Genomic DNA, 25699 nt, shown 5'->3' with positions numbered 1-25699 from the left:
TAGATTCCCCGAAGTGTTTACCATCGTATCTGCGCCAGCCAACAAGAGGTTATCCAGTCTAATCCCACTTACCAGCTCTCGGTCCATAACCCTGCAGGTTACGGCACTTCAAGTATCCATCCAAGCACCTTTTAAATGCAGAGGGTTTCTACCTCTACCACCCTTCCAGGCAGTGCGTTCCAGACCCCCACAACCCTCTGCGTAAAGAAGCCCACCCCCACCCCCGAAATCTCCTCTAAACCTTCCCTCAACCACCTTAAACCTATGCCCTCTCATAATTGATTCCTCCACCAAGGGAAATAGGCCCTTGCTATCCACGATAACCAGGCCTCTCAATTTTATACACCTCAATGGAGGTCCTCCCTCAGCCTCCTCTGTTCCAAGGAGAACAAACCCAGCCTATCCAATCTGTCCTCACAGCTAAGATTCTCCACTCCAGGCAGCATCCTCGTAAATCTCTTCTGTACCCTCTCCAGTGCAATCATGTCCTTTCTATAAAATGGCGACCAGAACTGCACACAGTATTCCAGCTGTGGCCTAACCAGTGTATTATACAATTTAAGCATAACCTCCCTGCTCTTTTATTCTATGCCTCGGCCAATAAAGGCAACCATTCCGTATGCCTTCTTAACCACCTTATCCACCTGGCCTGCTATTTTCAGGGATCTGTGGACAAGCACTCCAAGGTCCCTTTGTTCATCTGCACTTCTAAGTGGCCTGCCACTTAATGTGTATACCCTTTCCTTATTATCCCTCCCAAAGTGCATTACCTCACCCATCTCCGAATTAAATTCCATTTGCCACCTGACCAGTAGATTGATATCCTCCTGCAGCCCATGACTTTCCTCTTCATTATCAACCACACAGCCAATATTACTGTCATCTGCAAACTTCTTAATCATACTCCCTGTATTGAAATCTAGATTGTTGATACATACCACAAAAAGGGCCCCAGTACTGAGCCCCGCGGAACCCCACTGGAAACATACTTCCAGTCACAAAAACATCCAATCAACCATTACCCTTTGCTTCCTACCTCCAAGCCAATTTTGGATCCAACTTGCCACCTTTGCCTTGTATCCCATGGGCTTTTACCTTTTACATGGGCTTTTACAGCCTGCCATGTAGGACCTAATCAAAAGCTTTGCCAAAGTCCATATACACTACATAATATGCACTACCCTCATCGACCCTCCTGGTTACCTCCTCGAAAAATGTAATCAGGTTAGTCAAACACGATTTTCCCTTAACAAATCTGTGTTGACTATCCCTAATTAATCCTTGCCTTTTGAAACGTAGATTTATCCTGTCTTTCAGGACTTTTTCCAATAATTTTCCCACCACTCAGGTTAGGCTGACAGGCCTGTAATAACTCGGCCTACCCCTTTCTCCCTTCTTAAACAAGGGTACTACATTAGCAGTCCTCCAATCCTCCTGCACCATGCCCATATCCAAAGAGGACTGGAAAATGACGGTCAAGGTATTTCATCTTTTACTTCGCTCAACAACCTGGGGGGCATTTCATCCGGGCCTGGGGACTTACCCACTTTCAAAGCCGCTAAACCCTTCAATACCTCCTCTCTCACTATGTTTATTTCATCCAGAATTTCACTCCTCCTCGATAGTAGTGTCTACATTGTCCCTTTCCTCCCACATCTTCCACTTCCACACACAGATTACCCTCATGTTCTCGAATAGACCCTACTCTTTCTTTAGTTATCCTCTTGCTCTTAATATATTTATCGAACATCTTTGGGTTTTCCTTGCCAAGAATTTTTCATGCTCTCTCTTAGCATTCCTAATATCTTTTTTAATATTTGACCTCTGAACTTTCTATATTCCTCCAGAGATTCTACAGTATTCAGCCGTCAGTATATGACATAAGCTTCCTTTTTTTCTTTATCCTCCCCTGTAAGTCCCTAGACATCCAGGGGGCTCTAGAATCGTTATTCCCACTCTTTTTCCACTTTGGTGGCCAAAACACGAAGGTAGATTATTATCTGAATGGTAGCAGATTAGGAAAAGGGGAGGTGCAACGAGACCTGGGTGTCATGGCACATCAGTCATTGAAGTTTGGCATGCAGGTACAGCAGGCGGTGAAGGCGGCAAGTGGCATGTTGGCCTTCATAGCTAGAGGATTTGAGTATAGGAGCAGGGTGGTCTTACTGCAGTTGTACAGAGCCCTGGTGAGACTACACCTGGAATATTGTGTTCAGTTTTGGTCCCCTAATCTGAGGAAGGACGTTCTTGCTGTTGAGGGAGTACAGCGAATGTTCACCAGATTGATTCCCGGGATGGCAGGACTGGCATATGAGACTGGATCAACTGGGCTTGTGTCCACTGGAGTTTAGAAGAATGAGAGGGGATCTCATAGAAACATATAAAATTCTGATGGGTTGGACAGGTTAGAGGCAGGAAGAATGTTCCCACTGCTGGGGAGTTCCAGAACCAGGGGTCACAGTCGAAGAATAAGGGGTAAGCCATTTAGGACCGAGATGAGGAGAAACTTCTTCACAGAGTGGTTAACCTGTGGAATTCTCTACCGCAGAAAGTTGAGGCCAGTTCGTTAGATATATTCAAAAGGAAGTTAGATACGGCCCTTACAGCCAAAAGGATCAAGGGGTATGGAGAGAAAGCAGGAAAATGATACTGAGGTTGAATGATCAGCCATGATCTTATTGAATGGCGGTGCAAGCTCGAAGAGCCGAATGGCCTGCTCCTGCACCTAATTTCTATGTTTCTATATCATCCCTCCTCACCGCTGTAATAGTTTCTTTAATCAACACCACCCACCCCACCCCTGCTCCTTACCTCCCTCTCTGTCCTGTCTAAAAAAAAATCATGTAACCAGGAATATGGAGCTGTCAAACCTGCTCCTCTTTCAGCTTTCAGTCATGTCTCTATAATGGCTATAATGTCACACTCCCAAGTGTCTACATGTGCTCTCAGCTCATCCACCTTATTCGTTATACTCCTTGCATTGAAGTATTGATTACTACTTACTAACCGTTGTTTTCTCTGTCTTTCAGATTCACTTTCTACATTCTTGCTTTCCAATTTCGGCTTTACTTCCTTCCCTATTGAATTTGTTCTCAGGTTTCCACCCCCCTGCCAAGCTAGCTTAAACTCTCCCCAACAGCACTAGCAAAACTCCCCGTGAGGATATTGGTCCCGGCGCTGTTGAGGTGCAACCCGTCCGGTTTGTACAGGTCCCATCTCCACCAGAAGCAGTCCCAATACCTCCGGAATTTAAAACCCTCCTTCCTACACCAACACTCCTCCAGCCACGTGTTCATCCTCTCTACTCTTCTATTCTTGTACTCATTAGCACGTGGCACCGGTAGTAACCCGGAGATTACTATCGTTGAGGTCCTACCCTTTAATTTTTCTCCTAACTTCCTAAATTCTGCCTGCAGGACCTCATCCCTCTTTTTACCGATGTCATTGGTCCTGATATGGACCTCGACCTCTAGCTGTTCACCCTCTCTGTGACTAGAGAAGCTGGGATTGATATCTTTAGAGCAGAGAAAGTTGAGGGGAAATTTAATAGAGGTTTTCACAATCATGAAGGGTTTTGATTGAGTACATTGAGAAAAACTGTTTCCAGTGGTAGGAGGGTCGGTAACTAGTGGACAGAAATTTACAACTGGCAAAAAAGAGGGGGCAGGTGGAGACTTTTTTTAACGCAACGAGTTATGTTCTGGAATGCACATCCTGAAAGGGCGGAGAAAGCAGATTCAATAGTAAGTTTCAAAAGGGAACTGGATATATACTTGAAAAGGAAAAAATTTCAGGGGTATGGGGGGAGTGGGACTAATTGGATGGCTCATTCAAACAGTCGCACAGGCAAAATGGGCTCCTTAAGTGCTGCAACATTCTGTGAAATTGTTGAGCTAAATTTGGTACACAAGGGCTTCACTCCAAGAAACACACTAGCTAGTTGGGATATTGTTTAGGGCAAATTAGCTAGAATACTCAGAATTGTATTCTCTCACAATACTAGAAACATAGAAACATAGAAAATAGGTGCAGGAGCAGGCCATTCAGCCCTTCTAGCCTGCATCGCCATTCAATGAGTTCATGGCTGAACATGAAACTTCAGTACCCCCTTCCTGCTTTCACGCCATACCCCTTGATCCCCCGAGTAGTAAGGACTTCATCTAACTCCCTTTTGAATATATTTAGCGAATTGGCCTCAACTACTTTCTGTGGTAGAGAATTCCACAGGTTCACCACTCTCTGGGTGAAAAAGTTTCTCCTCATCTCGGTCCTAAATGACTTAACCTTTATCCTTAGACTGTGACCCCTGGTTCTGGACTTCCCCAACATTGGGAACATTCTTCCTGCATCCAACCTGTCCAAAGCCGTCAGAATTTTTAAACGTTTCTATGAGGTCCCCTCTCATTCTTCTGAACTCCAGTGAATACAAGCCCAGTTGATCCAGTCTTTCTTGATAGGTCAGTCCCACCATCCCGGGAATCAGTCTGGTGAATCTTCGCTGCACTCCCTCAATAGCAAGAATGTCCTTCCTCAAGTTAGACGACCAAAACGGTACACAATACTCCAGGTGTGGCCTCACCAAGGCCCTGTACAACTGTAGCAACACCTCCCTGCCCCTGTACTCAAATCCCCTCGCTATGAAGGCCAACATGCCATTTGCTTTCTTAACCGCCTGCTGTACCTGCATGCCAACCTTCAATGACTGATGTACCATGACATCCAGGTCTCGTTGCACCTTCCCTTTTCCTAATCTGTCACCATTCAGATAATAGTCTGTCTCTCTGTTTTTACCACCAAAGTGGATAACCTCACATTTATCCACATTATACTTCATCTGCCACGCATTTGCCCACTCACCTAACCTATCCAAGTCACTCTGCAGCCTCATAGCATCCTCCTCGCAGCTCACACTGCCACCCAACTTAGTGTCATCCGCAAATTTGGAGATACTACACTTAATCCCCTCGTCTAAATCATTAATGTACAATGTAACCAGCTGGGGCCCCAGCACAGAACCTTGCGGTACCCCCACTAGTCACTGCCTGCCATTCTGAAAAGTACCCATTTACTCCTACTCTTTGCTTCCTGTCTGACAACCAGTTCTCAATCCACGTCAGCACACTACCCCCAATCCCATGTGCTTTAACTTTGCACATTAATCTCCTGTGTGAGACCTTGTTGAAAGCCTTCTGAAAGTCCAAATATACCACATCAACTGGTTCTCCTTTGTCCACTTTACTGGAAACATCCTCAAAAAATTCCAAAAGATTTGTCAAGCATGATCTCCCTTTCACAAATCCATGCTGACTTGGACCTATCATGTCACCATTTTCCAAATGCGCTATGACATCCTTAATAATTGATTCCATCATTTTACCCACTACTGAGGTCAGGCTGACCGGTCAATAATTCCCTGCTTTCTCTCCCTCCTTTTTTAAAAAGTGGGGTTACATTGGCTACCCTCCACTCGATAGGAACTGATCCAGAGTCAATGGAATGTTGGAAAATGACTGTCAATGCATCCGCTATTTCCAAGGCCACCTCCTTAAGTACTCTGGGATGCAGTCCATCAGGCCCTGGGGATTTATCGGCCTTCAATCCCATCAATTTCCCCAACACAATTTCCCGACTAATAAAGATTTCCCTCAGTTCCTCCTCCTTACTAGACCCTCTGACCCCTTTTATATCCGGAAGGTTGTTTGTGTCCTCCTCAGTGAATACTGAACCAAAGTACTTGTTCAATTGGTCTGCCATTTCTTTGTTCCCCGTTATGACTTCCCCTGATTCTGACTGCAGGGGGCCTACGTTTGTCTTTACTAACCTTTTTCTCTTTACATACCTATAGAAACTTTTGCAATCCACCTTAATGTTCCCTGCAAGCTTCTTCTCGTACTCCATTTTCCCTGCCCTAATCAAACCCTTTGTCCTCCTCTGCTGAGTTCTAAATTTCTCCCAGTCCCCAGGTTCGTTGCTATTTCTGGCCAATTTGTATGCCACTTCCTTGGCTTTAATACTATCCCTGATTTCCCTAGATAGCCACGGTTGAGCCACCTTCCCTTTTTTATTTTTACGCCAGACAGGAATGTACAATTGTTGTAATTCATCCATGCGGTCTCTAAATATCTGCCATTGCCCATCCACAGTCAACCCCTTAAATATCATTCGCCAATCTATCCTAGCCAATTCATGCCTCATACCTTCAAAGTTACCCTTCTTTAAGTTCTGGACCATGGTCTCTGAATTAACTGTTTCATTCTCCATCCTAATGCAGAATTCCACCATATTATGGTCACTCTTCCCCAAGGGGCCTCGCACAATGAGATTGTTAATTAATCCTCTCTCATTACACAACACCCAGTCTAAGATGGCCTCCCCCCTAGTTGGTTCCTCGACATATTGGTCGAAACAATGTGTGTTGTGTAATGAGAGAGGATTAATTAACAATCTCATTGTGTGAGGCCCCTTGGGGAAGAGTGACCATAATATGTTGGAATTCTGCATTAGGATGGAGAATGAAACAGTAAATTCAGAGACCATGGTCCAGAACTTAAAGAAGGGTAACTTTGAAGGTATGAGGCGTGAATTGGCTAAGATAGATTGGCGAATGATACATTAGTTTGAGACAATGGGAGGGGGTAATTAGGACATTCCAGACAGGTTCACGACTGAATTTCCCCTTGATACCCAGGCTGCAAAGACAAGTACTCATATGTGCACCTATTACCTTATCCATGCGGTCACGATGTCGGACCTCAAGTTGCTGTTTAGCCTTCGCAAAACGAGCGTGTTCATTTTCATCTGCAGGTGTCTCAAAGTAAACATCCACCTCGTCTGTTGGGTGAGGGGTCGACAGAACTGTAAAAAGAGGATGAGTCAGACTCCGCACCTCAGACTTGTACCAGGAGGCCTTGGATTTTACAACAAATTACGTCAAATCATTTTAATCTTATTTTTAATTTTAAAAAACAATTTCCTTAGCTTTCTTTTCCGCCAAGACTCGGTTGAAAGTTTGAGCTACCTATCTCCACCTGTACAGTGCTTCTAAACAATGACAGCAATTTGACTTCACTAAATCAGTTGCATTTCAAATCCTATAATTTTGGGGATGGTTAGAAAAAATAACTTAGTGCCAGGCAGGCAGCAATGCTGACTCATAAAATGAAGCAGGAATGTAGCAAGGCCAAATCTTCCATAGTTGCTTATTTTTGAAGTTACGAAGAGCAATTGAAAACTTGTATTTCAGTAAAATAAACCAGTTTACCATTAGCCTCATCCCACTGGAGTGCTCATCAATCTGCCTTCTGGAAGGTTGGATACATGCATCTGAGCACCCCAGAGATCGCAGTACCCAGTCCACACTAGAGGTCTTGTTACAATCCCGGGCCAGACTCTGGAAATGTAACTAGATACTGGCTATGCCTCTGGTTGTTGGGAAGGCTAGGAGTTAGCAGTGACGCTGAACCCGAGAGAATATCTAATACAGAGCCAAAATTGTTAATTGCCACTTTTACAAGTTACATTTTTTTTTAAATTTCATTCTCGGGATATTGGCATCGCTGGTCAGCATTTATTGCACATTCCGAGCTGCCGAGAAGGTGGTGGGGGACCTTTTCCGTGAAGCAGTTAGACACAACGGAGTGTCTTGCTAGGCCACTTCAGAGGGCAGTGAAAACACCAACCACGTTGGTGTGGGACTGGAATTACATATAGGCCAGACCAGTTCAGGATCCTTTCCTAAAGGATATGAGTGAAACATTTTTTTTTAATTAACAACCCAACAGCTTCATGGTCACTTTTTATTAACAGATTTTTTTAACCTGAATTCAAATTCTCAAACTGCCAGGACGGGATTTCATAACTCAGGATTACTAGGCCAGGCCTCAGAAACTTCAGTGCTTCAGCTAGATTATTATTTATTGATGTTTCTTCTGTTGAGTTTCCCACGAGATGGATCCAGAACTAGTTTAATAAACCAGTGATTGTTGTATGAAATCTGCCAGAAATTGTAGCTCTATTCTCTGATTTCACACAGCTCTCTTCTTCGTATCTTCAGCTGCAACAGCCACAGAAAGGATATACCATCTGGGATGAAAACAATTTCATCAGCTGCAAGACTATGGTAGTAACTGGGTCACAGCCAATCCTGGACATGAAAGAATGATCCCAGAGTGCTTCATAAGCAGAATTACAGGCTTTACACTGGCTCAAACCAATCCACTACCCCTCAACACTTACCTTCCATTTAAAAAAATACACACAGGAGGTTGTTAATCAGGATATACACACAGCAGGAAAGCACATTGCACACACAAAGATGATAAAGGCACCACAGAGGAGAAGATGTGAAAACTGTAAGGAAATGAGTGTCGCCAACAGGGGTTTTCTGATCTAGAAAGGAGCAAATCTCAACAAGGAGGTGACAGCAAAGCCCAAAAGGGATAAAACGAGTCTATGAATCACAAGGACTGGTGGGTTGACCAGGTAGACTGATTGGTACTAAGCAGGTAGGCTGCTGCAGGAAGTGCCTGACTTACTCATTTGTTTACACACAGCCATACAGTAATCCTCGGACTCAAAATTGTTTCTGTTGCCGCCACAACCGCCGTAGGTGAACCGAACACATTTCTTCTTGTTGATGTTGAAATACCAGCGAGGCATCATGGCCCGACAAGGACCAATCATAGCCTCCTGTGAGCAGACAGCTGTGTGAAGGAGACGGGACAGTGCATCAGAGATGGTGATAGGCAGACTAATCCTGGGACAGATTCTACAGGAACGGTACAGTGTGTAAATAAAAGTAAATATCACAGGACTGGACACAGTAGAAAACTTGGTGTCAGCTTTGAGAAAGCATGTTTACTATTGAGTAAGACTCAGGAGTGAATTGAACAAGGTGCAGTGTGGTTATTTGAAAGGCATTTGCAGCATTAATTGAGCAGAGGACCAGAGAGAAACCAGTGATGGTTAATGTGGGAAATGGAATTGGTCCCATTGCACATTTTCACCTCCCTGTTCCACTCAACTTCAGGCCTTCCGCAGGTGGCACCAGTGGCAGGCATTCACTCAACGCTTTCTACACAACTTTTTCAACATCTCCCATCAACAATAACTTAGATTTATAAAGCATCTTTAACGTAAGAAAATGCCCTAAGGGCCTTCACAGTGGTGTTGTCAAACTACACTTGACACCGAGCCAATTTACCATTAGCTTTATCCCACTAGAGTGCTCATCAATCTGCCTTCTGGACTGGAGCACCCAAGAGATCACAGTACCCATTAGAGGTCTTATTGTTACAATCCCGGGCCAGACTCTGCTAATGTAACTGGTTGTAGGGAAGGAGATGATAAGGAGATATTAGGACAGGTGAACAAAGGCTTTGGCAATGGAGCCAGGTTTGAAGGAGCATCTTTTAGTGTCAGCTGTGGTTGAGTTGGTAGCACTCTTGCCTGAGTCAGAAGGTTGCAGGTTCAAGTACTACATTCACCAAAGACTTAAGCACTGAGGGAGCACTGCACTGTAGGAGGTGCCGTCTTTCAGATGAGACGTTAAACCGAGGCCCTGTTTGCTCTCTCAGGAGGACGTAAAAGATCCCATGTCACTATTTCGAAGAAGAGCAGGTGAGTTATCTTCGCTGGCCAACATTTATCCGCAATCAACATCACTAAAACAGATTATCTGGTCAATTATCGCACTGCTGTTTGTGGGAACTTGCTTTGTGCAAATTGGCTACCGCGCTAATTAAATTACAACAGTGACCACACTTAAAGTATTTCGTTGGCTGTAAAGCACTCTGGGGCATCCTGAGGGCATGAAAGACACACTATAAATGTGGATCGAGCGGTAGAGGCCGAGAGGTTTAGGCAAGGAATTCCAGAGCTTCGGGCCTCAGCAACTGAAGATTAAAATCAGGGACGCGCAAGAGACCAGAATTGAGGAGCACAGAACCCTTGGAGGGTTGTAGGGAGGAGGTTACAGAAATAGGGAGGGTCAAGGCCACGAAGGGACTTGAAAACAAGGATGAGTTTTAAAATTGAGGTGTTGCCGGATCAGGAGCTAATGTAGGCAAGCGAGCACTGGGAGTGATGGGTGAATGGGACTTGGTGAGAGTTGTTTTAATGGCAGCAGAGGTTTGGAGGAGCTCGAGTTTATGAAGGGTGGAAGATGGGAGACCAGACAGGTGGCTGCTGGAATATTCAAGTGTAGAGGTAACAAAGGCATGGCTGAGGGTTTCAGCAACAGATGAGCGTTTCAGCAACAGATGAGCTGAGGCAGGGGCAGTCAGGTGATTTTACGGAGGTGGAAGTCAGGGGTCTTGGTGGTGGAGCAAATGTGTGGTCGGAAGCTCATCTCAGAGTCAAGTGAGACACCAAGGTTGGAAACAGTCTGGTTCAGCCTCAGACAGTTGTCGGGGAGAAGGATGGGGTCGGTGGCCAGGGAACAGAATTTGTGGAGGGGATTGAAGACAATGACTCCTGTCTGCTCATCCGGTACTGGATGTTGGACAAGTAGTGTGACAAATCACAGACGATGGAGGGGTTGAGGGAGGTGGTGGTGAGGTAGAGCTGGGTGTCGTCAGCGTACATGATGAAATTGATGCTGTTTTCTTGGGTGAGGTCACCGAGAGGCAGCGTGTAATGAAAAATAGGAGGGTGCCAAGGATAGATCATTGTGGTATTCCAGAAGTAACGTGCTGGAGCAGGAAGAGAAGCCATTGCAAGTGATTCTCTGGTTACGACTGGACAGATAAGAATGGAACCAGGCTTGGGCAGTCCCACCGAGCTTGATGACAGAGGAGAGGGCATTAGAGGAGAATGGTGTGGTCAACTGTGTCAAAGGCTGCAGACAGGTCGAGAAGAATGAGGAGGCATGGTTTACCACGTTCACAGTCGCATAGGATGTAATTTGTGACTGCGATAAGGACCATTTCAGTACTACGGCAGGGGCGGAAACCTGAGTGGAAGGAGTCGAACATGATGTTGAGGGAAAGAAGGGCAGGGGTTTGGGAAGTAACAACACTTCAAGGACGATGGAAAAGGAAGTTTGGAGATAGTTTATAACTGTGACCTGCTGGCCTCATATTATGCTGTCATTTATTTGCAGTTAACTTCTACATTTAATACATTCAAGCTTTTGGCAATTAATTTTTTTTATAAACACTATAAGCACATGTTACACTTGAGGGGAAGCATCGGGGTAAGTTTGGGATATGAGGAAGTGGGGGGGGGGGGGGGGGGGATGGGAAGCCAAAGAGGAGGAGGAAGCATGCAAAGAGGGAAAGCCCGAGAGAGTGGGGGGAATTGAATATTGAGGTGGGGGGTAGCAAGAAAAAGAAGGGAGCAGGGTGAGGGGAGAACGAAATGGTCGGAGAGAAGACGGGGAATGTCTGAGGAGGGAGAACGGGGAAAATCGGAGGGGGGGGGGGGTGGAATGTCCTAGCCATTTGGAAGCATTCAGGGTCGAGCGGGATTCCATCCGTTCGGTTACAACGGGACATTCTGCTCAGGAACTTTTATTTTACCAAAGCTTGAAAAGTAAATTTTCATTACTTTTGTTTATTTTTCAAGCAAGACCACCACCTCCTCTCCCCCAGACTCAAGCCTACCCCCCCACCCCCCGGTCCCGCACCCCTTTACCCCCATTCCCCCTCCTTCACTCGCGGTCCCATGCCCCCCTCTCTCCCGGTCCCCCCCCCACCGATGCCCCTCCCTTCCCCCTGGTCCAGAGATGGATCCTCGAAGCCAATCTTCGAGGTGTGCGCAGGACAGGACAGAATAACCCAGAGAGTGAAACACAGGACCAAAGTCTAGATAAAGAGAAAATAGTTAGAAGTAACCAGCACAAATTTCAAGAGACAATTGTGCTCGACGAACCACAGAACTCGGAAGAAATATCAGACACAGTGGATAGGGAAATTCAATGGATGTGATGTACATGGACTTCAGATAAAAGGTTTGTCAAAGTGCCATTTGGGAGATTACGAAAGAAGATTGAAGGGTTTAGAGTTAGAGGAAGAGAACAGGATTAAAAATCATTAAGAAAACCGAGAATAGGGCAGTTTTTCCAGATGACTGCAACGTGGATCATGGTGGCCCGCTTGCTCACTTCTGATCACCGTGTACATAAATTATTTGGATATAGGCCAAGAGAGAGTGGCATTGAAATTTGCATATGATACCAATCAAAGACATACAAATAGGGATGCAATACAACCAGAGTCCATCTCGGCCTCTCTCTCGCACACAAACGCAACATGCATAATTTATTCACCCAAGAGAGCAGAAAATGCAAACATTCTGGGTTCGTGCTCCTCTCATCATTTAAAAGGCTGTACAGCACACTGCACATGAAGTCCTGCTTCACATTTTGATCCGGCTGGATTGCCAGGCTGGCTCCACATCATCTACCAAAGCAAGCTTTCCTTCAGAGGCCAGGTCTGGCGTAACCAAGACTGAAAGGACTTTCATCCTGCCTAATATTCTCAAAATATACTTTAGCAGATGCAGTCCACCCAGCAACTCGTGTAAGAAACTGCTGCCACAGGGCGAGGACCCATTGTCAGAATGTTCACGGGCAAATTGGAGATTAGTGGAAGTTATAGTTTGCTGCACAAAGGAAAGAATAATCTGTTATTTTCTTCAATCAGAAAGCTGTTGTAACAATGTTTGTACGTCAGCCTCACTATACAATGTACAGTTAAGAATCATATCTCTCAACAGCTTCATTACACATGATTAATGCATCCATTACCTTTCACATCATTGACAATGTTCTTTTTGTACAAATCCTCCTCACTGGTTTCCTCCTCCCAGTCATCAGAATATTCATCATCATCTTCTTCAGCATAGTCATAATCCAGTTCATCATCATCATCATCATCCTCCTCCTCCTCCTCCTCCTCCTCCACAGCAGCAATTTGCTCTGCTTCAGTGGACTCTTGTTTGCTAAACAATTTAGTGCAGGATGGTTACAAAGATGTTTCTGACATTAGAAAGAGCTAGTATTGTGAGATTGCTTACCCCCATTTCCCCTCCCACTTTATACATGTTACTGCTGGGATCTCCACAAGCACAGACAGCAGCTTTAATGACCCAGTCATGCTGATACAGCCCACATGATTCCCATTTGTCAATTGAAAGTTTAATGCAATTGTGGCATCTATACAAAGACACAAGAATGGGTTTAAATCTCCACTCAGACCTATTGCTCAATCCTTCTCCTGTTTCCCATTCCCTATCCCATAAAATCCCAACACATCTGGTAGAGGAGCAGCACCCCACAAAGTGCATCACTGAAGCAAAACTGCTACACTGTTTTCCTACTTACATATGAAAAGCTGATCTCCAAGGACTGGTACTCAGCACTACCTTGATTCTATTCTTGTAGTTCGATGTCACTTTGCTTATCAAGTCCCACTCCTACACATTCATTAAAAGACTCTGGGAAACTTTTAAATATGGATACCTTTGCCTATGTAATAACCACCATTGTACTTCAAAGTGATGCAGTGTGAAATATTTCAATGTTGAGGTATTATATAGATGCACAGTGGGGAGAGTGGTGCGAGGGGGTGTGGAAGAGAGCGAGTCAGTCAATGCAAGCTACTGGGGCAACTGGTACACAATGGGGTCTGATGGTCTCCCTCTGTGGCCCCGCATGCATTGGGCATGGCCATGTTTGATCATATTTGATTAATTCTCATTTTCTTAACTCAGTTTAACACGCGTATTTGTGTTTCGACATGCCAATTTTCTCCACTTCTCTCGAGAATGCACTGGCATACAAGAGTTGTGGCCAGACAGTTTCCAGTCATGGTTTGGAACTCGAGAGCGTGCAAGGAAAGGGCTGTCTTCAACACAAGAGAGAGAGAGAGATCCAGAACCAAAGTTGGGAAATGGATTTGTAGCAAAAGAGAGGAAAGAGCTGGAGACGGGGGAGGGGGGTGGGGGTGGAAAGAACATAAGAAATAGGAACAGGAGTAGGCCATACGGCCCCTTGAGCCTGCTCCGCCATTCAATAAGATCATGGCTGATCTGATCATGGACTCAGCTCCACTTCCCCGCCTGCTCCCCATAACCCCTTATCGTTTAAGAAACTGTCTATTTCTGTCTTAAATGTATTCAATGTCCCAGCTTCCACAGCTCTCTGAGGCAGCGAATTCCACAGATTTACAACCCCCTCAGAGAAGAAATTTCTCCTCATCTGTGTTTTAAATGGGCGGCCCCTTATTCTAAGATCATGTCCTCTAGTTCAAGTCTCCCCCATCAGTGGAAACATCCTCTCTGCATCCACCTTATCAAGCCCCCACATAATCTTATACGTTTCGATAAGATCACCTCTCATTCTTCTGAACTCCAATGTGTAGAGGCCCAATCTACTCAACCTTTTCTCATAAGTCAACCCCCTCATCTCCGGAATCAACCAAGTGAACCTTCTCTGAACTGCCTCCAAAGTAAGTATATCCTTTTGTAAATATGGAAACCAAAACTGCACGCAGTATTCCAGGTGTGGCATCATCAAAACCTTATATAGCTCGAGCAAGACTTCCCCACTTTGAGACTCCATCCCCTTTGCAATAAAAGCCAAGATACCATTGACCTTCCTGATCACTTGCTGTACCTGCATACTATCCTTTTGTGTTTCATGCACAAGTACCCACAGGTCCCACTGTACTGTGGCACTTGGCAATCTTTCTTCATTTAAATAATAACCTGCTCTTTGATTTTTTTCTGCAAAGTGCATGACCTCACACTTTCCAACATTATACTCCATCTGCCAAATTTTTGCCCACTCACTGAGCCTGTCTATGTCCTTTTGCAGATTTTTTTGTGTCCTATTCATACATTGCTTTTCCTCCCATTATTGTTTCATCAACAAACTTAGCTATGTTACACTCAGTCCCTTCTTCCAAGTTGTTAATATAGATTGTAAATAGTTGGAGTCCCAGCACTGATCCCTGTGGCACCCCAAGCATCACCCGCAGACACTGGTCATTCAGGCTGGAAACTCAGCCTCTTTGGGCACATCTCTGCCAAATCCCCTTGTACAAATATCTATATTATGCTGCTCGTGACGAGCAGGTCTGATACATGGCACTGGGCTTGGAGTGACTGACATGTTGTCCTGTGCAGGGGTCCTTTCACCATGATGAAGGCAGGCGTCCGTCATTAACATCATGAGGAAACACCAGTGAGGAAGACAGTTGCTGGCAGGCTGGGCACAGAAACATGCACTCCTATGTGCATGGCTCGGAGCCAACCTTTGTTCGCTTACACAGAGCCAAGCATGCTGCTGAGGCTCTGCACCCCTAATTGGTGGAGCCACCAGCCGATGGGGTAGGATAGCCAATAAGGTGGTGGAATGCAATCACATTTTCTGATGAGTTGTGCTGCTTAATAGGGCCACATAGGAACTGCTCCTGGTATCTTCCACCTAGTGAATACTCAAATCTGTGATCGTCATGTGTCTCATAACCAGCCGGTAACCATCTTCCTTTAGGAAAAGAGCAATGCATTCGGGAGCTGAGCTGGCTCAGAGATGACATGGTTGATAGATCAGAACTGAGTCCATCCATCCTTAAACTCAGTAATTCAACACTCGAGTCAAGCATGTACTCCAGGGCACTGTTTAAGTGGTGGGTCTTGATTGATCGGACTCATAACTGGAGCTGGCCCGAGGGTTCTTTCTACTCCGCTTCAAAACCCTGCAAGCCACAATGGGTAGCTGGTCTTTCAGCCTTGTGTTGTGTATGGAGAACGAGTCAGACTGAACACTGAGCTCAAAGTAAAGTGTGACCTTCGTCTTTTATTGCAGGTCTTGAGTGCCTCTCCAACCTGTGAAGCCTCCTTAAATACCTGTGCTCCCAAGGGATTATGGGATCCCTTGGGACTCCAGGGGATGAGCCCTCTGGTGGTTGTACAGAGTAGATACAAGTCCATATATATAACACCTTGGGTGCTGATAACCTTAACCCTTTTTTGGGCAAGTGACATCCCAAGTGGACCTGTTGAACCTAGATTTCCTAAATGTTTTTGACATAGCTCTGTCTAAAGGGGGAAGATCTGGATGCACAAGCGAAGAGGCAGGCCTCTTCCTCATCTTATCTACCTTGAGGAAATGTGGGGGAATCAGGGACTGGAGTTAGCTTTTAGCAGTGACCCTGATGTAATATCAGACCGTTTGGGGATCACATTAGATTTAACTTGATTTTATACTAATACCAGATTTCAAGGAGGCCAGATTTCACTTTTGCCCCTTCTATTTCTCATCTACATGCTGCCCCTCGGCGACATCATCCGCAAACACAGCGTCCGTTTCCACATATACACTGACAACACCCAGCTCTCACTACCACTTCTCTCGACCCCTCCATGGTCTCCAAATTGTCAAGACTGCTGGTCCAATATCCAGTACTGGATGAGCAAATATTTCCTCAACTGCATATTGGGAAACCAAAGCCATCAACTTCGGTCTCCGCCACCAACTCCATTCCTCTCTCTGGCAACTGTGAGCCGCAACCAGACTGTTCGCAACCTTGCAATATTCGACCCCATATCCGCAGCATAACTAAAGACTGCCTATTTCCACCTCCGGACATTGTAGACTCTGCCACGCCTCAACTCATCTGCTGCTGAAATGCTCATCCATGACTTTATTACCTCTAAACTGACTATTTAAACACATTCCTGGCCGGCTTCCCACGTTATACAGTCCATAAATTTGAGGTCATCCAAAACTCGGTTGCCCGTGTCCTAATTCACACCAAGTCCCATTCAACCATTACACTCTGTTCGCTGACCTACATTGGCTCCTGGTTAAGCAATGCCTCAATTTTAAAATTCTCATCCTTGTTTTCAAATTGCTCCATGACCTTACCCCTCCCTTTCTCTGTAATCTCCTCCAGCACAACAAACCTCCGAGATATCTGCGCACTTCCAATTCTAGTCTTGAGCATCTACAATTTTAAATCGCTACACCATTGTTGGCTGTGCCTTCAGCTGCAAGGCTCCAAGGTCTGAAATTCCCTCCCTAAACCTCTCTTTCTTCCTTTAAGACGCTCCTTAAAATCTACCTTTGACCAAGCTTTTGGTCATCTGCTCTAATTTCTCATGTGGCTCGGTGTCAAATTTTGTTTGATAATGCTCCTATGAAGCACCTTGGGATGTTTTACGTTAAAGGTGCTATATAAATGCAAGTTGTTGTTGTAGATCCACAAAGATGGCCGAGGACTTAAATCAGGTTGATTATGCAGTCCGAAAGGGACATTACCAACTCGAAAGAAGAAAAAGAGGGAATAAATACCATCAAAACCATTCTAATTTAAAAGGAAGCCATGGATGTCACTGGAGTTAAAAGAAAGGCACATGGTAAAATAAAGCAAAACTGGCTAATGGGTCATTATGCAAAAACAAAATCAGACTCAAGCAAAAATACTTCTACAGATTTATTAAAAAGTTCCCAGGAGAACAGGGATAGGTGTTAAACTCAGCTAAAAGCATGGAAAACTGCCATCAGAGCAACCAAATAGACACTGGAGCAGATGATGAGGGATAGGTGTGGTAGCAATACCAAAGTCTTGTTCAAACATGCTTACAATCAGATGGCCATTAAGGGTCACTGAAGAATTCCTCAGGGCAGATTCAGTTAGACTCCCAGTAGAAAGCAAATTATGAAAATGTTTACTTCATATCAGTATTCACAATAGAAGATGCTCAGTAACCAATAATATACTGAAGGGTTGATGCTCAAGTTGAGTGTCTCAATGTGAATATGATCTGGGCTAGAATAAAGGTCTCAAAACAGATCGAGCTACTGGTCCAGACCACATTCAACAAAGGCTGCTCCAAGAAATGAGAGTTGTGCTCTACGAGCCAGAGTCTGTCCTCTTTTATTTAACAGCTCACCAGGGTCTGGGATGGTTCCCATGACCTGGAGAAAGGCTCATGCGGTAGCAATATTTAAAAGAGCAGTCAGTCAGAACTGGCAAGTTACAGGCCCATTAGTTTCAATGAGGTTGGAGATAAGTTGCTAGGGACCATTAGAATGACCATCTTGACAGAGAATGAGTTATTAAAAGCTCTCAACAAAGTTTCTGGAAGAGGGTACATCTCATCAACCTGGTTGAGCTGCTTGAGCAGGTTATTAGTTGGTGAATGTAGGTAGCCTGATTGACACTGTATATCTTGATTTTCAAAAAGCCTTGGCATTCGCCACTCAATAGGCTCCTTAATAAGATTGGGTCCTGTGAGATTAGCTGGAAAATTTTGGCTGGGATAAGGAATGAACTGCATTCCCATACACCGAAGGTTGTTATTAATGGTAATGGTTCTCCGTGGGGACCAGCAACCGGTGGGGATTGGGACTGCTGCATTTCATCATCACTGATCTGGATGAAGGTGTCGCGGAAACTTTCTGCAAGTTGGCGGATGATACTAAGAATTGCACGGGCGCTAGAATCTTAGATGAAAAAAATAGATTACATGCAGATTTAAATGTGATGGAGGAAAATGAACCCATGTCGAGAAGAGCCAACACCAAGCATGTGTACAGCATGCAGGGATGAGAACTTAAGGCTGTTGAATGGATAGACCTGGGGCTTGTAGGGCATGAATCTCTTGCAAAAAAAAAGCAAGAATGCGAGAATATATTCTACGATAACAACTGCAAAACAAAAAATACTTCACTGTCCTTGTACAAGATCTTAGTTAGGCCACACTTGGAACTGTGCCTAGTTCTGGTCTGTTGTATTGTGGGTGAATAAGAAGTCCTCGATTGATACCTAGTTTAAAGGCCCTTACCACAATAGATTTGAAGAGCTGGGGCTTTTTATTCTAGAAAAGCATAGGAGATTTGAATGAGGATTTCAAAAAAAATGAGATTACATTTGGTCCCTGTATATAGGCTATGTAAGCTAGATGGGTAAGGGAGGACTGGAGACATGAGTACCAGTTACATAAGTTTAGAACTAGGTTTGATAGCAGAGGTATTTATTTTCAAAGAATCATTGACCTATGGAACAAGTTGCTGGCTCATTCAGCAAGTATGGATTCAGTGCAAAACATTCATTGGGGAGCAGAGTGCATTCCCGTGTTCCTGATATCACTGCGTGCAGAAGGTAGATGGGTATTGGGGGAGGTGTCTCCCAGTCTCTGTGGGCTCCTGAAACATGCTTGATCAGCTCCAGGGTCAGAGAAGAATTTCTCAAGACTTGTTTTTCCCCACCCTAAGTTGGCCTTTTTCCTGGGTTTTTTGCCCCTTCCAGGAGATTGCGTGGTTGGTTGGCGATTTTGTGGGGGGTGGATGAGGGTCATGATGTGTAAGTTGCACCATAATAGTACGAGACAGGCTTGATGGGCTAGCTGGTCTTTTTCGGTCCTTCATTTTTCTAATATCACATGATGTTTAGAACCCATACCAAAGTTCCCTCGGCTTAGATAAGTGGGATGTGTCCCGACAGGAAGTTTGTGTGCACCCTATGTCCAACAGAAACTCTACTTATCTGGACTTCTCACCAGTTTGGTTTGTGGTCCAGTAAGCAGGTGATGAGATTTGTCGCTTGCCAGATACCACTGATCAAAATGAAGGGATAGCAGATGCTGCGAGCATGACAAAACAGATGAGATGACACACAAACGCTCTGCAATCTGTTAATACCCATTCTGCAAACCCATTCTCATGCCTATTTGGCTGGCTGCAACCAGGACAAGCTCTTGCTCTAAGCTATATCTGCCAATAGCATTCACAGTCAACAGACAGACATACTACCCTCGGGATATTCGGCAGTCTGAGCAAGCAGTGTCCGAAGATAAGAAGCCACAAGGAAATATGAGCCTTTCCGCCCGGGCGCAATCTACTACAGACCGTCCCTGACCCTTTTCAACCACAGGGAGTCTAAGACCAACTACCAAGAGAGACCCCAACACCTTTCTGTACAACCCTAAAATCAACAGCCTGGTAGTGTTCTTCCCCTCTATCCCAAGCCTCCCGTCAAGGTTGAATGCGGATGCTGCCAATGAATAATGTATAAATCACTTTTTAAAATCTAAATTTGTGTTTTAAAACGTGTGCATGTTAATTTTACTATATGCAGAAAGCCTGGCAGGGTGGTGTCCATATTCAGGGCCGAATATTTTGCTGTACTGCAAGATTGAATGTACCTGCATCAAGGCTTTTAACTTGAAAACAGTTGAGAGACAGAGCTCACAGTCGCAATAGTCTTATATCAGTAACTGGAATAGATTTGGAAACACTTTTGAGAACTATCTATATGAAAATAATAGAAAGGGCCAACATGGTTTCAGAAGGGGTAGATTTCACTTGAACTTACTTGACTTTTTGTCAAAAGTGCAAAAACCATCAGACTCTGGCAAGCATTAATGAGTAATGCAGATAACACAGCAAGTGATCCAAATTTTAAGTGACCAATATAATACATTGTGTAAGAACTAAATGGATCACACCTTTTTTTTGTAAAGTGGAACGCAGTACCTTGCATCAGCGATTTCATCCTCTTCATCTTCATCTTCATTCTGAAGATCAGACTCTTCAGAGCTCACATCATCAATTTTGTTTTGGGGGCAGCAAACGTACTCGGTGCCGTGGAACCTGTCGATGCCACATGGAAGCAACATTCCATAGGTGTGGAGAATCATTGACTCAGCAGCACAAGCCTGAAACACAGAGGGGAAACGTTGAACCTTCGTGCCAAGGACCACCGCAAAGTACAAATACCATTCGTCCAACTGGATAATGAGGTATTAATAAGTAATTACTCAGTAATAATTCATACAAGCAAGTCACCAAATTTTTAAAGCAGCAAACATTGGCACCTACATAGCAGATGGAGAGAGATCAGATCAGTTGATGTTAGCAGCATTCTGCCATCTAACACTTAGCTGAAGCCAATCCCACACACAGCACCTGAATGGCATTCTGGCCCCAGAATATATAAATACCACGCAGTCAGTCCTGAGTGAATCACTGGTGCTGCTATTTTCAAGCACGTCACTCAAGCACTGTGCAGCTCAACTTGACATGACAACACTGCTATTAACTCATTTACTTCACTCACCTCCATACAGACTCTTAACAGCTTTTCTAACTATCTCTGGTAGCTGTTTGACCTAGCATCAACTGAACGTGATAACCCAGCCAGTTCAAAATGGAGAGCTTTGAGTGTTAGGTGAGTCAATCCGTCACTGGGTTAGTGATGTATTTTCTCAGCATTGAAGGCCATCAAAGCGAGACAATGCCTAGAATTGTCTAAGCATCTGTGGGATTTTTCTTGGTTGAATAATCCCAATGCTCAGACTGCTAAATTGCTATTTCTGCAGTGTGCAGCGTAGGCTCATAGAATCCAATTGTGTAGCTACAATTAATGTCCAATCAAGGTCCCCCATTGCTGACAGATTTGGCAGATGGAGTATAATGTGGGAAAATGTGAGGTTATCCACTTTGGTAGGAAGAATAAAAAAGCAAATTATTTTTTAAATGGAGAGAGACTACAAAATGCTGCGGAACAGATGGATCTGGGGGTCCATGTACATGAAACACAAAAGGTCAGTATGCAGGTACAGCAAGTAATCAGGAACGCAAATGGAATGTTGGCCTTTATTGCAAGGGGGATGGAGTATAAAAGTACGGAAGTCCTGCAACAACTGTACAGGGTATTAGTGAGGCCACACCTGGAGTACTGCATGCAGTTTTGGTCTCCTTATTTAAGGAGGGATATACTTGCATTCAAGGCAGTTCAGAGAAGGTTCACTAGGTTGATTCCTGAGATGAAGGGGTTGTCTTAAGAAAGGTTGAGCAGGTTGAGCCGATACTCATTGGAGTTTAGAAGAATGAGAGGTGATCTTACTGAAACGTACAAGATTCTGAGGGGGCTTGACGGGGTAGATGCAGAGAAAATGTTTCCCCTCATGGTGGAATCTGGAACTAGGGGACAGTTTCAGAATAAGGGGTCGCACATTTAAAATGCAGATGAGGAGGAATTTCTTTTCTCTGCGGATCGTGAATCTTTGGCCTTCTCTACCCTGTAGAGCTGTGGTAGCTGGGTCATTGAGTAGATCTTCTCTATCGATTACTATCCTCTCCTATTTCTTATGTTCTTATAACTTCCGTCTCCTCTTTTAGTGTAACCTTCACATCATCTGATTCCTTTGTGAAGACAGATGCAAAGTACTCACTTAATACTTCAGCCATCTCCTTTGCCTCTGCACAGAGATTGTCCTTTGGGTCCTTAATAAGCCCAACATTTCCCTAGCTAACCATTTACACAAATTTTATTTTGAGTTCATCAGCCTTGTTGAGATGTTTTTGAAAAGGTTTGATTTTGAAGTATGATCAACATTGACTCCAATGGCACTCTTTGATTTTCCACATATTCCCAATGCCGTGACTTTGACTGTTTCTGCAGTTGTTTATATTTTTAACAAAATAATTGCAGAGACACAGTCAGAGTAATGGCTCTGGGAACAGGTATCTGCAGTCTGAACCATCCCCATCGACAGCAAGTAATAACATTGTCACAACCTACTGTCTCCTTCCCAGGTTCCCTTTCAATGCTGAGCTCGCCCAGGATTCACTTCTGTACAGTTTACAAACTGTGTGACACAGAGTTCATCGTTTACAGCAGCGAGAGACTTGCAGATAGAAAAAAAAATTAAATGCCAGTCATAGCACTGATACTCGAGATTGATTTCATCACTGCTGGTAAAGATGACTAATTTCATGGCCATCAGTACAAGAGCTGGTTTCATCAAATGTAAACATCATCATTCATTCTGGGAGAAGCAGATTCTGTGAACAGATGTTATACAGAGTGGCGTCAGAACCCACCAACTCCTCCAAGAGGTGTCAACTGCTCTTCTGCTACACAAAATACCAGTGCAGCACTGGCAGCAACAAACAACCAAAGTGCTCACCAGTTTGGTGAAAAGGTCATGTCTGTATAGAACAGGTCACTCATGCTGAGAAAGGCAGCATTTAACAGCCACTCAGTGCCAGGTCTTCAGCCTCGACACAGAGTGTAAGCATACGCTGTCTTAATGTAACAAATCATCCTTAACCAGACATTTTATAACTTGTTTGTATATCCTTTATTATTACAAATGTCACAAATCATGAAATTAAAAACCATCAGTAATATTCTACCCAGCAAGGGTCAACAGGTGACTAGTTTTCTCCAATTCATAGGGGACTATTAGTTTGCTTTGGTCCAGTGAAACTAGATTCAGCAGTTTAAAGTGACAATGACACCTTTCAATGGAATTATCAGTTACTGCTTTTTGGGACTTGTCAGTGCCCTGCCACTCAATTCAATTGCAATCATGAATCTCAGCAGATTGGTACCTGTCAAAGTGACTGTGATCTGCCTCAGACCCAATCAGCGGACATCCCATGGTGTCAGCCATTGCTCAGAGGTAGCGCTCGCACCTCAAGTCAGGAGCTTGTGGGTTGAATTCTCACTCCAGAGATTTGACCACGTAATCGAGGCTGACACTCCATTGCACTACTAAGGGAGTGCTGCCTGTTGGAGGTGCCGTCTTTCGGATAAAATGTTAAACCGAGGCTCCATCTGCCTTCTCAGGTGGGTGCAAAACATCCTATGGCACTATTTCGAAAAATCCGCTGACAGAGTGATCGACAGAGTGGACTGAAACAGGGTGAACTTAAACAAAGTGTATAAAGTTGTAAATTTGGAGTGCAAGTCTCTGGTAAGTACTGGGTGTAAAGATAAAGTTGGGAATTTGGATGTGGGAATACACTGCAGAGGGAGAAGGAGATGCTGCTTTTTGTCTCCAATACTTGTAGTGGTTTGTTTTACAGATAACTAATTTAATCTACCTATAACCTGAATCAGATCAAGTAATTAGTTAAAAATACTAAACTACAAGCCAAAGTAATTAAATACATAAATATTAATTAAATAAATAGGAAAAGATCATATCGGGATGGCAGTGTAGATGATGTGCCTGAACTGCAGCATGTGGGAGTTTGTGGAGAGCATCGCAATCCCGGATGACCACATCTGCAGTAATTGTCTGCATCGCAATGAACCTCAGATCAGAGTTGTTGACCAGGAGTTCGAGATGCAGACATTACGGGAATCAGGGAAGGGAAGAGTTTCCTGGGCACTTTGATCCAGGAGGCAGTCGCACCCCTTAGATTAGATAGTGATACGTCTGGTTAGTGGTCAGGGACAGTACTACAAGACTGCGACTCAGGCAGGCAAGGAAGCCCTAGGTGCAGTGCTAGAGGAACCTCGGCCGTTGCCCTTATCCAAAGATACATGAGGTTCTTGCTGCCGATGTGGATAACGGCAAAGTCAGTAGGGTGGATGGAAAGCTGACCACTGCACGGTGGTGCAGGAGGCCATTCAAGTAGGGGGTGGGGGAGCGAAAAGGAATGTTGTACTGGTCGGGGACATAATCGGCAGAGGAATAGATACGGTTCTTTACAGCCGCGACCAGGCGTTCCGAAGGCTGATTTGCCTGCCCGGTGTCACGATTAAGGATATGTCCTTGCAGCTGGAGAAGAATTTGGAGTGGGAGGGGGGAGGATCCAGTTGTCGTAGTCCACGTCAGAACCAATGACATTAGTAAAACTAGGAATGAGTATCTAATGAGTTTGGGGAGCTTGCATCCAAATTAAAACCTGGTAATGATATCTGGATTGTAACCTGGGCCACATGCAAATTGGTATAAGGACAAGAAAATTAGAGTTAAATGCATGGCTCCAAGAGGTGGAAGGAAGGGGTTTCAATTCATGGGGCACTGGCACAGTACGAGGGAAAGAGGGAGCTGTTTTGCTGGAACAGGCTCCACTTAAACCAGGTAGAGTCCAGTGTTCTGGCAAATCGAATAGCGAGGACTGTAGATAGGGCTTTAACAACAACAACTTGTATTTATGTAACGCCTTTAACGTAATAAAACATCCCCAGGGGCTTTCAAAGACAAGACAAACAGATTTGACACCGAGCCACATAAGGAAACACTCAAATAGATGACCAAAAGCTTGGTCAGAGGTAGGTTTTAAGGATCATCTTAAAGGAGGAGAGAGATATAGAGAGGCAGAGAGGTTTAGGCAGGGAATTCCAGAGCTTACGGCCGAGGCACAGAAGGAACGGCTACCAATGGCTGAGCGATTATAATCAGTGATGCTCAAGGTGCCAGAATTAGAGGAGTGCAAATATCTCTGGGGTTGTGGGAGATTAGAGAGATCGAGGGGTGAGGCCGTAGAGAGATTTGAAAACAAGGATGAGAACTTTGAAATCGAGGCGTTGCTTAACTGGGAGCCAATGTAGGTCAGCAACATAGGGGTGATGGGCGAGTGGAATTTGGTGCAAGTTAGGCTGCCTGCAGCCGAGTTTTGGATTACCTCAAGTTTACATAGGGTAGAACATGGGAGACCAGCCAGGAGTGCATTAGAATAGTCAAGTTTAGAGATAACAAAGGCATGGATGAGGGTTTCAGAAGCTGTAAGGTCGGAGACGAGCGATGGTATGGGGGTGGAAAAAGACAGTTTCAGTTATGCCGCAGATATGTGGTCGAAGCTCATTTCAGGGTCATATATGGCGCCAAGGTTGCGAACAGTGTGGTTCAGCCTCAAATAAATGTTAGGGAATGGGCTGAAGTCAGTGGCGAGGGAACAGGGGACCAAAAACAATGGCTTCGGTCTTGCCAATAATTAAATGGAGAA

General features: G+C 44.6%; 1 protein-coding gene across 2 annotated transcripts in view; it reads right to left on the bottom strand.

The window, feature by feature from the left end:
- Positions 1–25699, bottom strand: part of aplp2 (amyloid beta (A4) precursor-like protein 2) — a 90688-nt gene that overhangs the window by 29328 nt on the left and 35661 nt on the right. The window contains exons 4-7 of one of the 2 annotated variants that reach the window (XM_070894239.1): positions 20486–20667; positions 12749–12942; positions 8535–8702; positions 6725–6855 (exon numbers count right to left, since the gene is read on the bottom strand). In XM_070894239.1, coding sequence (XP_070750340.1) covers positions 6725–6855; positions 8535–8702; positions 12749–12942; positions 20486–20667 — 675 coding nt within the window. The remainder of the gene's footprint in view (positions 1–6724; positions 6856–8534; positions 8703–12748; positions 12943–20485; positions 20668–25699) is intronic. The other variant, XM_070894240.1, reaches the window with a different exon arrangement.

Source organism: Pristiophorus japonicus, chromosome 11 (genome assembly GCF_044704955.1).
Source record: "Pristiophorus japonicus isolate sPriJap1 chromosome 11, sPriJap1.hap1, whole genome shotgun sequence".
NCBI classification, from domain to species: Eukaryota; Metazoa; Chordata; class Chondrichthyes; family Pristiophoridae; genus Pristiophorus; species Pristiophorus japonicus.
Note: the sequence above shows the minus strand (reverse complement) of the source record. Positions and strands in the feature narration are given on the sequence as shown.